This window comes from Halyomorpha halys, unplaced genomic scaffold (genome assembly GCF_000696795.3).
Source record: "Halyomorpha halys isolate HHAL.00 unplaced genomic scaffold, Hhal_1.1 Scaffold51.1, whole genome shotgun sequence".
Taxonomy (NCBI): domain Eukaryota; kingdom Metazoa; phylum Arthropoda; class Insecta; order Hemiptera; family Pentatomidae; genus Halyomorpha; species Halyomorpha halys.
In genome coordinates, this window is record NW_027108122.1 from 2,251,937 (window position 1) to 2,269,068 (window position 17,132).

A 17,132-nucleotide genomic window follows, 5' to 3' on the forward strand; every position below is an offset into this window, starting at 1 on the left:
TGTTTAAATTACCTTCTTTACCTCGTTTTCCTCCCGAAGAATTAAACTTTTCTTGCTGATTATTTCTTGTGTATCCTTTGTTCCTGTTGTCTTGATTCTCTATAACAAAAGTTCATTATTTACTTCAGAAAAGAAAAGATGGAGAAGGCTTTGTATCCATCATAAAAACTTGTTACTAAAATGTTTCCTATTACAATTATTCTTGTACATTTAATATTACCAAAAAATATTTTTATCTTATCATTTTAACTAGATTCAATTATTTCCATTATAAGGTACTGATAGATGATCTACTTGGCTTATCAGGCTTATTGATAAGTATTTGGTAATTTACTAACGAAAATACTTAAAAATTATTAGTATTAAAAAGTAATTTTTAATGTTTAAAATATATAGCTTAAAAAAAAAAAAAGTAGGTCATAGTGAATTTGAGCTTTCCTTAAACTGTTTTGCAATATCGAATCATATTGAAGGGAAGTATTTGTTGAGCATCTGATTCTGTTATTGAATATAGATCATACACTCAAGATCGAGAATGAATACTCAAATTAGCAACCCCAATGGAATTGACGGTAAAAATGGCTAAAATTTTCTTCATAATTCATGTGCCTTAAATTTTTTTTTTTCAAACCTCTTTATTTTTTATATGGTTACATAATACATAATAATATAATGCAATACATTATACATATACAATTTACATTATATCTTACATTACATTATATCTGTGCCTTAAATTTAAAATCTGAACTTCTATTTATGGTATTACTGTCAATTTGTTTGGCCGTCTAAGGGAGGATGCCTACGATATATTTTATGAGATCTTGCTAGTGGGCTATAATCTCTTTCGTTCTTCATTTCACACGATTAAGAAACCGTTCCTTTATTACTGAAATGTGTTGCAATCTTAGGACCAAATTCTTCTTTACCTCTTTATATACTTTTTACCATGATTTCTAGGTCACACATATTTTCCTTAAGTCCCTCTAAATTACGACATTTCCCCCCTTTTTAATTTAAAATGGTTAAAGAAATACAGAAGCTAAATAATGGCTGTATGTAAGAGGTGTTACATTGGTAGCCTTTTAGTGACTGGCTAACAGAAACCGACAATGATGTAACGGATGGATGTTTGTCGCCTAGGACCGTGTAGCTATCCAACAGTCACCGCGGAGCTCTACTGTATTGGTTACATGCTTCACTTAAGGACTGTTTTTTTCATCTTGTTCTTAACAGTATCATTTCACACGCTAAGACAATCATCTAGGAACTTGTGGGTAATGCGCGGAGTCACACACCATAGCTTTGTGTTTTACTTCATTAACTACCTAAACTAGGCTCTCAACTTTTGGACCCCTTGTGTGAAAAAAAGTTGTTTTGAAACGATTTTATTTTCTCTTTGTCCTTTTTCCTGCTTGTACCCCTTATATCCGATTATTTACGTTAACTCGGGACAATAAAAAATGGTAAACCTTATATTTTTTTGTCAATTCTTCTCTGGGATGTTTTCAAGATCTTAAATTTGTATTATTAATTGTAATTTCATTTGAGTTGTGTCATGGTTTATTTCCAACTCAGATCACTTCCCAAGCCCAATGTGAAAAACTCTTAATTCGATATGAATTAAAGAATGATTAGTGATCCATTAGATTAGGAGAAATTCGGTATGTAGGATTGGTTTTTAGGCAGAACCAGTTAGGCAGGTAAGACTGTTGTAGCCTAGGGTTTTAAGGAAACTTAGTATTATCATGCCTGCAGTGGCGGCGGTTCTGATGTTGTCTGGGCTAATTGACCTTTATTTGGTGACGGGCCCACGAAATAAACCTCTCGGCCTTCCTACTCCTGCTAGAATAGGTTGGTAACCTCTTGCAAGACAACCATCTTTTAGCCCCAAGTTGAAAGATATATTTAAGTAAATAAAAAAAAAAAAAAAAAAAAATAGGGCTGAATTTCATTCATAACGTTTTCTGGCGGTATTTAAGATTTTTCTTTACTATACCGAATTGAGTTGCAGGGTTGAAAATATGAACTCAGTATGTGCCAGAGAAAGTTCCTTTTGGGATCAACATTTTTCTTCCACCTCTGAGTTTTATTTATTTTTTAATTTTTTTTTTTTTATGTTTTTAAGTTGATTCACACCTCTAATCCTTTAAAATTTACTCAGAGGGTTGGGAATTGAAAGGTTTGAAAAGAAAAGTTTGATATGCAGAGATTTTAAAGAATTAAAATTTAACCCTTCTTTTGACTATAGTCTGCCGGAGGGTACTAATCCAGACTATAGTTCATCTTCACAAGGATTGATTAGCGCTGTGGACAAAATAAATACTATATTAAAATTAAAGTGATTAAAAGAAAATTATGAAAATCAATGATCGTTCGTGTTATGATTCAGATGAGCGGTCTGGAACTTTGAAAAAAAAAACAAAAAAAAAACTATTTGTCTAAATAGAAGTAGCGTTCTAGGACTCACTTGAGTTGTTTACATTATTCAAATTATTCATATAGTTACTCCATTCTGTGAGAATTTTGTTTTCCATCTTTATTAATTATTCACACCAATATCGATGAGTGAATGCTAACTTTAGAGGAAACGGAGAAGAGGAATATAAAATAAAGAAATAAATAAAATAAAAGAGTGATTACATAACAGCCTTGTTGTAACCATTGGCTCTTGACCGTGCAACAAGTTTTCTCTTGACCTTCCGAGATAAATGACATTGCTATTCTTTAATTAATTAAAATTTTTGGTGTTAACTTTTGTTCTTTTCTTACTTATCGCTGTTTTTTTTTATGTTCATCTGAAATAATAATGAGTTAGTGAATTGATTATTTACGAACAGCAAAATGTGGCACTGGACATGTAAATTTCTGGAGATATTATTTACCATTTCTTCTTTAGAGCTTTTATTCAATGTTGTGGCTGTTGAAAATTATAGTTCTGTTTTTTTCGGACAAAAATGTTTAAGGTTTCTTTTAATCCCTCTGAATTTACTGAAATCAAAGGCTGAAATAGAAAATTCTCCAAGGTGTCGAACGAAGACAACTATAGCGCATCCCACTGTAGTAAATGGATTTGCTAAATACTCGCGGTCATAGTCAATTAGAGAAGACCCAGTTCTTCATCGATTCGATTGGCCTTTTCACGGTGCCTATCGAAATAATGTCAGAGCTTTGAAGTTTGGCTTCAGGATGAAGGGGATTCTTTCTTCTAATTAAAGGCCAATGTGTGGGAAATATGGATACTTTCTTCGTTAATTAGCACTCTCTCTTGCCTGTGGGGACTAGGAATTTTGAGATCGTAGGAACTATTCTTCGGGTGATTGAGTTTATTCGGAGACCTTCATGTTAACATCAGAGGACAAATCTTAAATCGGAGACTACGAACGTGGGAACACCGATCACTAACATTGTAATTAATTTAAATATATTATTTCAATTTCTCATATTAAAATTTAAAATTTGTTTTGCAGGCTATTATGCCCAGGTCATTAATTATAAGTTAAAAACCTATTTTTTATTTAAAATCATAAATATCTAAATCTTCTTATTTTAAAAATTATCCATCAAATCACTACCATATACACAAACAAAGTTTGAATTTGAAGATTGTCCTTGAGAATGGCCGAAACGTTGGACTGTTGAAATAAAAAGTGTTGAGACTAATAAGGATACAATTTTTAATTTAGTTAATAACTGTAATTAATATTTGAGTGGCATTTTATCAAAAGTTAATATATCCACGTCTGTATACTGAAAATTGTTATCACAAATTAAAATTCCATTTCTGAAAATGATTTAGTTTATTTAAAAAACTTAAATTTCCAACTGTCAAATAGGTATTACAAATTGATATTTTCATTAAAAAATTAACTTACGTAGATGACAAGCCTACAGCATTCATTTCTAAAAGTGGATATATTGATTTCACTGGACACAAAATATGATGTCTACAAAAACTGATTAAAAGAAGGAAGAAATAGGAAACCGGGCATATCGAGGGGACTCGGCATTGCTCCCAGAGAATAACACTGTTAAAGTATCTCGGCATCGCTTTCAAGACAATAATATGAGGGAAGACACTAAAGCGAGGATCACATATTTGTCGCTTATGAAAATATTTTTAAATCGTGGTATATCTAGACCCTGAATGTGCTGAAGAATGTGATGTACGGTCCTGCAAGCAGTGGTTATGTATGGGAGCGAATCCTGGACGCTGACACTAAATGATGAAATGCTGTTAAATATGTTGGATAGAAAGATCTTGAGGAGAATCTTTGGCTCCACAAAAGAAATGGAACGCTGGTGGATGAAGAGAAATGAGAAACTTAAGTTTCTATGGAACACCAGATATTGTTTCCATCCTTAATATTTCCAGGATATGATGATTGGGGGCAAGTACAAAGAATAGAGCATGGTATGATCCCTAAAACAATGATGGAGGGACACCTGCGTGGAAGAAGAAGCCAAGGTAGACCTAGATTTCGTTGGCTGCAAGATGTAGAAGATGCTCATGGTCGAGAGATGGATGATACCCGAAGATAGGTCTATGGGGAGGAGGATAGAAGAGGATGCCAAGGTATTTCAAGGATCATAGGATATCAGGTAGGATAAACTGATTTTTGAGTTAATAGCTTCTCATTTGTATTAGTTTATTAGCGTCCACACGAATTCTAGGAAAATAATTATGTGATATTAATTATTATTACCAATAATAAATATAAAATGATTATTACCAATTTAACCCTTCCAATAATGAGAATGTCGATATGTATATCACCTGCACGACACAGAATCAACGTAAACACCTCTCTGGCTGGATCTAATGCTCGAGTTCTTCTTCCCCACGTAATTCTTAAACCGCAAAAAGGAACAAACCATCAAATTTATAAAATATGGTTAATGCCATATTATCTTTGTTACTTAAGTATCTTTTCCATGTCCTGCAGAAAACACTCCAACTCTCCACCCCCATACTTATCCTATCTTTGGACTGGCTACGAAACATTTAATCCTGAAAATGTATAATATTCCAGTGTCAGAAAATGTCTGTGGAACTATCTTCGCCTAAAATGGAACTCATTTAACATATTAGATGAAGTAATTAGTTCATATCTAGTTTTACATGTGATTTATTTTTTTTATTTTACATTAAATAAAATAGCGTATTACTTTAGTTCGTTCGGTTGCAATGTGGCTTAGTTTCTTTCTCCAGTTTAAATTTTTTCACTATAGAAACTTACTATAGTGAGTTATAACTTATTATGAATGAAACGTGAAAAATGTTCTTACTTTACCTTTGTGATGAGTCGAGAGAGTCTCCTCCCTCAGGCAGTTGCGAACGATATCCTCAAACTCATCTTGGGACTCTTCATCCTGCTCCATCCTACACCTCAGGCCCTGCCTCAGGATTCAAGTTTTTCGTCGATATAAATATTTAAAAATAAAATAATAGATCAAAATCTTAGGCTCATATAGTTTCTAAGGTATCGTAATTGTATTTAGTTATCTTATTGAAAGGTTTTTAGATTTAGAGAGCTTTAAAATTGTAGAGATATTTTTTTATCTATGTATGTTGTGAGATTATTGAAATGCGTAGTCCGCTGGACAAAGTATAAATATTATCTTGTATATATAAATGAAAAAAAGGAGAATGTTGTGGAAAATGATATCATCAATCTACCAAATGTTATGGTTTTGTATTGTGTAGTAATCATATTAACATATATCATAGTTCAATTTTTTAAATGCAGTTTTAAGTAGATAAAAATATGAAGGTTTAAAATTTATATTATAGTTTGGTAAGGTGTTTTTAAAATTAATTATTATGTGTACATATAAAAAGTATTGAGATGCATTTTATAAGTTTTATATTATATATTTTTTTTTTACTTGTACTATTGGAAAACTGAATTTCCTGACTTAAAGAACTTTTGATTCATTGGTATCATTATCATTTACCTATGACGATGACGTATATCCATGAAATGCACCTATACCCTGCGTTTATTTCCAAAATTACTTTGTAAATATTTGTGAAAACTTTTCATTGAAAATTTGAAACTTGCGAAAATAAAAGAATCTCCTGATATAACTTATATTCTATTAACTGAATCATATCCTTATTCACGCCTGCCTTATGTTTATTTTAACGAACGACTATAACATTAATTGCTGTAATAATTATTATGAATGAAGAGTTGAGTTTATAAGAGTGGAGCTTTAGTTTTTCATTTTTTTAACAACGAAGCCATTTCAATCCCACATTTATATTTTACCCTTGCGATTTCCATCAATACTACCTATTGAAGGAATATATTTTAAAATATTAACTTTCTGAGAAAATTAAAATGAACATTTTAAATTAGGTTTTGAAAAATGTGAACTTATCTACACCTATAGTGTAGCATATCATATGAAAGGCATGAGATACTGTAAAATGACTCCTATCTCATATCTCTAGCATATTTAAGTTGGGAACGTTTTACAATTAATCATTTTATTTCAATTACAAATCATGTCGTTTTCAGTTTTTTTTAACCCATTTGTGAGGATTTTAGAGTTATGTAACCCGAAACCGAGAGGATATATCTCAGAGAAATTTCATATTTTTCAAAATCTATACCAGTACAAAATATGAAGAAATTGTGAATATATAAAAGGTTCCAAAATGTTTTGAGTTTTTGCGAAAAGTGTTTATGTGAATTTTCTTGATAGAACTAAAATCTATTTTCTCAAAGACCTGCCTAGTTATAATATAATATTCAGATATATTTATAAATAATTAAGATGTATATACATATGCACGACGAAGGGATTTGTAAGTGCGACAACCGTGAAACGGATTCAATCCGTGATAGAAGAAAACAAACCTAAACGTCTGACCTTCTTTTGCATAACTGAACCCAACAATGTACTAAGCTGATACAATTTTACACCACTTTATTGGATTAGGAAAAAAATAGGGAGGCAGATGCACCTACGGTTTATGCATTATAAATATTTTCTTGCAATACAAAATACTTAATATAAAATATTGTCTTGCTATATATATGTAAATAATTGACCGTATAATTTCAAATATTGAAGAATGAGGTTGCTGTCAAAAGGGAAACAATAATTGTTAACAACTATTTATTATCAGAGCTGTTTAAGTTGATACCTTTGGCGACTTGATTTTCTTCAAAAGTCCCCACAAAGAGGGTCGAAACATCTGAAAATAAATAGTTGTTAACTATTTTTATTTCTCTTTTGACTGCAACTGTGACCATCTTCTTCATAAAGTACTTTTGTTTGGGAATATATTTTTCCTGAGGATGATATAAATTCTCTGTTGGAAATAGTTTTAATTATTTATGTAGCAACATTTGCTCAGTACATAAAGAAAATACATTTACAATCTACTCCAGCGAGGATTGATAAGTAGGAGTATGGAGATTGGGTTCTGGTGCTTGAAGAAAGCTCGAGTGAAAGGCTTATGGGTTCAGATGGTTAAGACATTCCGAGAGAGATGGATGACGATTCATCTTTTTAAAAAGAAGTATTTAGATTTGAGGGGTTGTGAGCAAGTCGAGAAATTATATTGTTGGATTGAAGAAGGGTTATCTGCAATGTTAAAGACAGTTATTAAATCATTAAATGAGTCGGGAAAATTTTTTGGTAGTCTTAATTATGTTGTAATAAAATAATTTTAAAGATGGTCTATTAAATAACCAATACTGTTATAATACAATACAAAATAAACATAGATCCAAAGTACAAACAAATCTTTGCAAATACTGTTCCGATTTTGATGATGTGTATTTTGTTTAGTAGTGAATCAAATAATCTCTTAAATGCATGACTAATATTCCTGGGTATGTATAGTTTTCGAGTTATTCAAATTTTTTATGTTCTGGAAACAATTTTTGTTAAACCACTTAAGATTCGTAATTTTTTTAAACCTAGCTTTATTGCGTACTTAAAACATAATGGGAATCAACATTAATAATTTAAAGTTTATAGGCATTGTCCTTTTTGAGCAGATACAATGGTCAAGAAATTAGTAAGTAAGATGTTACTGTCACGTAGAGACTAGAGTAATCATATTTAGTATTCATTGGCTTCTTCAAATTTCATTAGTATTTCCATCTTATGAATACTCTTTATTCTCGCTCTGTCCAAGGTTGGGGTGCGAGCGAGGTACTTCACCAGTATGGTAGTGTCATCAGTGTACACGGATCCACTATGAAGACGCACTATAGCTCCCTCCTCTCTCACCTAATCTTTACGCTAAGTGGTCGGAACCTTGGTTTTCTCCTCCCGAGGCAGGAATAATTAATGGTTATAGGATAGCAGTTGTCTGGGTCAAAGGTTACGTGAGGATCATTCTGTTCAAATAACTTGCTACAAGACATATCGATAGCAGCTGGCAATGAGATTATCTTACTTAATCAGTGTCTTAATGATCTGGAAGTGTTATTATTACATAACAGCATCGTATTTAATATTTATTGACTATTTGATTTCTATCATCCTAAATACAGTTTTACTTTCTATTGGATTTCAAGTACAGAAATTACTTCAGTTCTGGGAAATCTCAGTCCATACGACACTAGAGCACTCCTTTGCCTTTGAATAAAAAAAGCTACAAACAGCTAAATAGCTTTGATTGTCTGATTGGGGCAAAGGTGGCGTCTCTGATTGCTAAGTAACTAAGCGGATCGACGAAGTTTCTTAAAATTACAATGCCCAAAACTAACGCGATAAAAGAAGTCTTTCTTTGTTTATCTATTTTTTAAAAAAATAAATACACTTATCATCCGTAAAAATTTAAGCTCTCGTTTTCTTATACTTGCCAATTATCTTTTTTCTTCCTCGGCTACAGTAAACCCTACCAGAGAGTCATAAAAATGTGTACAAAGTCCATAGGAAAAGCGTTTGTATTACTTATTTAATTATGAAAATATTTGTTGTATTTTATTATTAACCAGTAAACTATAATAAAATAATAATATAGGACGTTACGTAGAATGAAAATCTAATCGGTACCGCTACACCCTTGAAGGATCAGTGGTTCAGTACTTTGTAAGGAAGTACTGTTACTAGACCAACGGTTGTGCAAGGAGGTGATCCAGTCAGGATCAGGCTCCACCACCAGATTTTTACCCTATTTATGAGGTTGGGTGAACCCCAGGAGGGCTCCAGAATCGATGTTGGCTTATAGCTTTAGTGTAACACATAAAATGAATAATTCCGGAATTTATGAGTTGGCCTCCACAAACTTCGCGGCCACTTAAAAAACAGATAAGTTCTAATCTAAATAATAAGGAATCAAATAAAATTACATAATTTTCTTTAATTATGAATGGTACCGGTACAAAGTTTGTTAAGTTAGTCCTTGGTATTTCATATGCCTACTGATGTATTTAGTAAATGTGGTAAAATGTTATGGTGTATGTCTTATCCTATTACTGATTCAGTTTTTAATTTTCTCTTTTTCTTTTATTGTATTTTTATGTTATGATATTTGGAATAGTTTTCTGAAATTTTTGGCAACGTTTACCCCCGTTCAGTTTTTAAGCCTCCATTACCATAGATTAAACAAAGTTTTTACCAGTAGGGGATTTCGGAAATATGTTCGGGGATTTGTATGGTTGGGAAAAAAAAAATCAGGAATTCACAGTAAATTTTACTTCGGTCAGGAATATTGTCATTAGATCCAAACGTTGATGTATTGTTTTAATTTTTTTAACTGTGGGATAGCTTTTATTTGGTTGTTAAATGAATGAAATATACTTCTTGAAAATAATTTTAGTTCATTCAAACAGTTTAGCCGTTCTCTACTGTCCAGTCCTTTCATAGTGATGAAGGTTATCTTTGTCCCGGCAGTAAATTATTTTTTTCATATTTGGTCAATATTTATTATAAATTTTATTTTGCATTTATTACATCTTTATCTAAACATTATTATTAGTCCATAATTAAAATATTCTAATATGTATCGAAAACGCCCTCCGGCTGTAATATAATCAGGTTAGGAGTTAGATTAAGCTTGCAAAGCCTTAGATATCTTTATGTATTTTTTATTGTTATAATACAAGAGCCAGGGAGAAAAAAAACAACAGTTATTTCACTCCAATGTTTTATTACTTTAATGAAAACTATGCATAGTTACAAGTTTAAATTGATGAGTATGCCATGTATAGGTTGGGGAAATCCAAAATGGCGGCTGTTTCAAAATGTTTTAAAAAAAATAATTTTTCCATTCGGAGCTCTATATCTTTAAAACTACCAACAACACCAGAAAACCTGAGAGAACATAATTTTAAGTAGAGTAAATTTTCTGAAATATTAGCCTTAATAGAGCTATTTACGTTTAATAGTTCCCGTGATATAGTTTCTTACGCAATATTTTATAACAAATATACTGAAAAATCTGTAGTTCTGATAATATTTCTGAAAAAATATATCTCAAGAACCATAAGAGGTGAATATGTCTGTAAAGGTAATTTAACTTACTATAAAGTAGTCAATGTCTCGTATTTTCATAAGGGTAGTAGTTTTTATTGTATTCCCATATGAATATAACTTTTGCATATGAAATTTTGTCCGAACTACTATAAATAAATTTATTTCAGCAAGCAGCATTAAAACTACTACTCCTACGAAAATTAACGACATAAACTACTTTATATTACATTAAACTAGCTTTAATTTGAGTGCTAATAGACATCTGTATGCCGAATTGTTTTTGAGGTGTAGATTTCTCAAAATAAATTCACTAACTTCTGCTTTTTCAGTGCATTTTTTAAAAATAATATGTTGTTATTTAAAAAGCTATAATATCTCGGGAAGTATGGAACGTAAATTAGTGCTCATATTTTTGTAAATTTACTGTACTTTAAATAATTTTCTCTCAGGTTTTCTGGTATTGTTGGTAGTTTTATAGATACAGAGCTCTGAATGAAAAATTAATTTTTTTTAAACGTTATGAAACGGCCGCCATTTTTTTTTTCTGGCTATACTTGGCAGATTCGTCAATTTTGACCAGTAATAGCTATAAACGCAAGATCTTATCAAAAACTCCATTAATTTAAAGATCATGTATTTTCTTTATAAATATTAAAATTGAATCATGATCGTAAGAAAATTCGTTAAAACTCCTGAAAAAGTTGGGAATTACAATTATTAAAATCGGTTGAGTATTTCTACCCAGAATTTTTAAGTGTAATTTATCAGTTAGAAATAAAATACTATTATCTCAAAACTAGTCCTTTTCCATTCCTTTTGAAGAAATATTGTGGACAATTGTTTCTTAGTTTTCGCAAACATTGGATACCCGTATGCCACCCATTGTAGGTACTTATTAGGTTCTGCCCCGCTGGCTCTGAGTAAACTGAATCGTTAGAAGATACCAATTGTCTGTAAAAAAGTGTCTTTATTCTCTAAGTGGAAGTGCATTAGTCACGTTTCCGAAATAACTATAAGTGCTTTAACTGCTCTCTTTTAAAACGAAACGAAACCAAGTTTTTGCCACTGACAGCTCTGTACCGCCGCTCTATGATGAAACATTTTTATCATAGCCAAGATCGAAAGAACTACTCAAATTAAATAGAATATTTCTACATGATAAAAGGATACTGTTGTTATACATGTTTTTGAATATGAATATACCCCCTCCAGTAGTAAAAAAAAATTATTAATTAAATTAAAATTAATTTTTTTTTCAAGCAAATAATACGAATAACTGATTAAGGACTTGTATAATTATTTATAATTTTCTTAAAATTTTGTTTTCATTCACCTTTTCCGTGCTGAAATGTCACAACCTAAACAACCATGGTTCTTCTCCCCCCAGTTTTGATCCTGGGCACGCCCTTGTGTCTTATAATATATATTAGTTATCTAGAACAGGGGTGGCCAACTTTTCTGTATATAAGATCTACTTTGTATCTTATAAGCGTGTCGCGATCGACTTATTATAGGAGTAGTCTAAGGGGAAAGAAGGGGTGTGAAGTGTATAATATGTTTATACACTACTTTTCAGTATCAGGTGCATTCCAGTGAGGTATGGGTGGATAAGTAATATATGTGTTGAAAACTATTTTTTATTTTTTAAATCACTTATTAACTTTTCGAAGTATAGGCTCACGAAGAAAATTAATTCCCCAAATTTTGATAGCAGCATTACGTAACAACTTCAATTTTCAGACACTTTTTCAAAATAGATTTTTACCAACTTAAAATGTTATTTGTTCTTAAATATAAAAATTTGTTATAAAAAAGCACAGCATGGCTGATAATTTGATTTCAATATTTGACTTTCGCGTTCTTTTTTTTGAGGGGAGGGCAGGAAAATGTATTATGGAAGAATAATATGACTCGCGGAGTACACATCGCTCTGAAATACAGATATACGCCTTAAAAAACAGAAAAAAATAATTATTTAAAGGGCAAAAAAACTCACGTCTAAGGGAATTAAAAGAACATAGACGATTAATAACTTTTGGTGCATATGAAATATGTATGAAACTATTGCTATAAAGTTGTCTTCTACAATCGCTCCAAAGTCCATGGTACACGGAATTACACCCCAGACATTGCGAGCGATTGACGATCAACCCACGCGATCGACTTGATCTAGAAAATCTTTTGCATGGCATATATATAATATATATTGTTTACATATATATGGGTTTTACTAGTTATATTTTTTTTTGTTTGTTATTGAATCCAAAAACTGTCATCAGAGCTGGATAGAATTGGATGCAATGAGTTTAACAAAAATCTTCTTTCTCATTTCAAATTATGGTGATAATGAATTTAACAGAAGCATTTATTGTATTGGTGAAAATGATATAATTCAGTCACCCAATAAATTCAAGACTACTGAGTTTCGAGCTATTTTAGTATTTTTAGTCAGGTTTGAACTTCACTTTTTACATTCTTTAATTTTAATTTAGGAGATTCGGATTCGTTAGTTCAGATAATTTAGAGCGGCAAGTTTTAAGAAATTAAAAAAATGTCTTTCTCCGCATTGGATCAGGCAGTTTGAATATCAAAAATGTAACCTCCGATTTAGTGACATTCGGAATTGAGCAGTGTGCTTGAAGTGAATTTAAAATTCTTTATCGCCATAATTATTAAGCTTTTTCAAATAGAAAATCTACAATTCTTTGTCAGTAATAAACAAAATTAATCAATTAAATATTTCCTCACCATCAACTATTTATTTATCTTTTTCTGAACCTTATTTGGAAAAATGTGACGTGTCTTTACTATTTTCCCCCCTATCTGATTTTTTAAATTAACAGATTTATCTCTTCTAGTTTTTTATTTATTTTGTTACCATATCTGTTATTAATTTTCATTAATTATTTCTTCAGTGATATATTTTCAGTTATATTATTCATTACTGAATACGTTATTAGTATTTATTCTATTTATATTCTTTTAATTTACTACGTTCATTTTTAAGTAACTTTCTCTTTTATAAGGTTTTTATATATATTTTTATTTAACTTTCTCTTATAATTAATGATTTTTCTTGTAATTTTATGTTCTCACTTTTCTTAACAATGTATCTTGATTTTACTTAGCCCTGCAAAGTGGGGTATATTTCTCTGCGCCACTTTTTTTATGTCTGTAAACCTCCTTCAAAGCTAATTATATGTATAAAAATATTTTAAAGTATTTAAGCTTACCGCAATGGGGAGATATTAAGTTTGGTATATTGTTACTTACTAAACATCTTGAAATAGTTTTTTTAATGGCTAATTTTCGTATAAACAATTAAATGTGATGACAATCTAATCACCAATAATATTCAATCTTCTAAAAAGTGGGTGAAAGAAACTTTCCCTAGGATAAACCTGGAAGTTGAAGTGTCATGGTGGACCTCTCACCCTAGGAAGTCTATAATTGGTTAGGACATGACTGTATCTTTATTAAGTAATAAATCATTAAGCCATTATATCAGTAATGATATTAGAATTTCTATATTCATATTTCATTTTTAATGAATTATATTTTTACAGTTTTTTTCTTCTTTTTTTTTTACTAGTGGATTCGATTCCGGTTGAGAAATTTTTACATTTTTACCTTCATACTGTTTTGATCTTCCCAAGGTGGAAAGTCCTTTGACATTCCCACAAAACGCCGAGCTATATGACTTCAGAAGAAAGTCTGTTGTTGATAAATAAACCGGTGCAAGGAAAAGTAGGCGGCTTCATGAAATAAGCACTTGCTCTCTGCAATTCAAGTTCTGAAAGGAATTTGTACAAGAGCCGGGAAGAAAAAAAGGCAGTTATCTCATCACAATTTTTGATTACTTTAATGAAAACTAGGTATAATTACTAGTAAAAATTGATGAGTCTGCCAAGTATAGGTAGGGGGAATAAAAAATGGCGGCTGTTTCAAAACCTTAAAAAAATATTAATTTTTCATTCGGAGCTCTATATCTTTAAAACTACCAACAACACTAGAAAATCTAAGAGAACATTATTTAAAGAAGAGTAAATTTGCTGAAATATTAGCCCTAAAAGAGCTATTTACGTCCAATAGTTCTCAAGATATAGCTTTTTAAAAAGCAAAATTGCTTAAAAATCTACTGAAAGATTAGTAGTTAGTTAATTTATTTTGAGAAATCTATTTCTCAGGAACTATGTGACGTACAGATGTCTATTAGCAATCAAATTAAAGCTAGTTTAATGGACTATGAAGATGTTTTTGACCTTTCCCTTCGTAGGAATAGTAGTTTTCATGATATTTGCTAAAATAAATTGATTTATAGTTGTTCGGACAATAAGTTTGATTTATGAAAAACTTCATTTCAGAAACCATTGGACGTACTGATGTCTGTTAGCACTCAAATTAAAGCTAGTTAAATTTACTACAAAATAGTTAATTATGTTTATCTTTGTAGGAATAGTAGTTATTATGATATTTAACAAAATAAACTCACAAAATGTTAATTTCTAGTTGTTCGTATAAAATGTTGGATTTTTGAAAAAATATATCTCTACATCCATAAGACGCACATATGTTTGCCAACACTCAAAATAAAGGAAATTTAAATTACTATAAAGTAGTTTATGACACTTATCTTTATAGGTGTAGTAGTTTTTATGATATACAGATATTATATAAATTTGGCAAATGAAAATTTGTCTGAGTAACTATAAATCAATTTATTTTAGCAAAGTACATTTCATGTAAAGTATTAATGCTACGAAGATAACATCATAAGCTACTTTATAGCTCATTAAACTAGGTTTAATTTGAGTGCTAATAGACATCTGTACGTCGAATGGTTTTTGAGATGTAAATTTCTCAAAATAAATTCAGTAACTACTGATCTTTCAGTACGTCCCATACCTTTTTATGAAATGTTTTTAAAATGCTATATCTCTAAAAATATTTAAGGTAAATAATTCTATTAGGGCTCATATTTTAGAAAATTTACTCTTCTTTAAATGACGTTTTCTTAGGTTTTCTTGTGTGTTTCCTACTTTTTATGTGCTCCGAATGACAAATTAGTTTTTTTATCGCTTTTTTTTTAACAGCCGCCATGTGTTTATTCCCCCTACCTATACTTCCCAGACTCATCAATTTTTACTACTAATTATACATAGTTTTCATTAAAGTAATCAAACATTGGGGTGAGATAACTGCCTTTTTTCTCCTCTTGGGCTATTGTACTAAATTGAAGATTGGAATGGAAACTTGTATGGGGCAATAAAAATCAAGATGCTAAACTTATGCCTTTGAAGTTATGTCATTTAGAGGGTCTCGTCAGTTTACTATTTAAAGTAGCTATATGTTTCTTTAATACTTTACAAATAATTGTGATAGGTAAAGGTATCGTATGCACTCTGTTATGGTGCAATATCTACAACAAATTACATGCATTGCAATATCTCACTACGTACTCTATATTAGAAAGTTTTAAAAACTAACCAATCGTACCAATTATGTCCTTCCTAGCAAAATTCGAAAGGACTGACAATTATTATTGCTAATTTAGAGTTCTGGTGAAGTTATAACTAAAAAAAAATATTTTGAATTGGATTAAAAATTAAAAATCGCTATAAGAAATATTTTTGTTTTTAAAATGTTGATATAATTTTAATTTAGCTTATAATCAGATTTCTTTTATATTTTCATACAACAAAATTCCTGAAATATGTTACAATTACAATTACTGGTGACATTATTCGTGATTAAAAAGTTAAATTAATTTAGAACTACTTTACCTAAAAATTCCCACACCTTGAAATTCGAAAAATATTTTTTAAAACCGATGTAGTCTTAGAAACGAATATTTTAACTAATATGAAATAGTAAGACATTAAATTATGAAACTGTTTTAATACATATATAAATATACATAATTATCTATGTTATTATAAAAAAAAACAACACAAAAATGAGAGTGACTTGTTTAAGTCAGGTAACCTATTAATCAGAATTTCAAAATTTTTCTATAGCTCTTAATAACCATCTGAGTTATACTACTTTTACCGCCCTATATCCCGTTCCATCGATAACATTGATAATTTATATGAGAAATTTAGAATGATGCATTACCTGAGCAGAGAAAAAGGTTGATAAAAGTAATAGATAGACCACATATGACATTTCTCGTCCCTAATGCTCGCCATAATGGATCTCGCTCAGTTATAAAGGTAGGAAGCAGGATGACAACGAGGAAGTATCCATCACATGGAGGTCCAATAAAGCCTAGATTATACTCTTTTGTCTCAGATTGCTCTGTTCTGTTTTAGTGTCACTATAAAATAGCAGAACATTCACAATAATTTTGTTTTGAAATATGTTTGAAGGCTCAGAGGATATGGCCGTCAAGAGTCTCAATTCCAATGCCATGTATATTAGTGGTTAGGATATATAGTGTGCTTTGGTGGTTTTAACAACAACAATACGAATGTCCAAATTCCAAATCAGAACAACTTGAACCGAAAATTCAGAAATGAGAATAGATATTGTACACATAAAATAAATACAATAAGACTTTCATGAGAACATTGTTTTTGCAAGCTAATTAATTTTTTTTTTACAGAAAATGTCACATAAAAATGAAACCAATATACGTGAAAATTACGTAATGTGGCTCAAATATAAAATATACCATACAC

The 17,132-nt window shown here is 30.5% G+C and overlaps 1 protein-coding gene across 1 annotated transcript in view; it reads right to left on the minus strand.

Moving 5' to 3' along the window:
- Positions 1-16,635, minus strand: part of LOC106690499 (Odorant-binding protein 59a) — a 22,045-nt gene extending 5,410 nt beyond the window's left edge. Inside the window, exons 1-3 of the mRNA XM_014435938.3 lie at positions 16,567-16,635; positions 5,295-5,397; positions 13-99 (exon numbers count right to left, since the gene is read on the minus strand). Of these exons, the coding sequence (XP_014291424.1) occupies positions 13-99; positions 5,295-5,397; positions 16,567-16,617 (241 nt within the window). The 5' untranslated portion in view covers positions 16,618-16,635. The remainder of the gene's footprint in view (positions 1-12; positions 100-5,294; positions 5,398-16,566) is intronic.
- Positions 16,636-17,132: the final 497 nt, after the last annotated feature.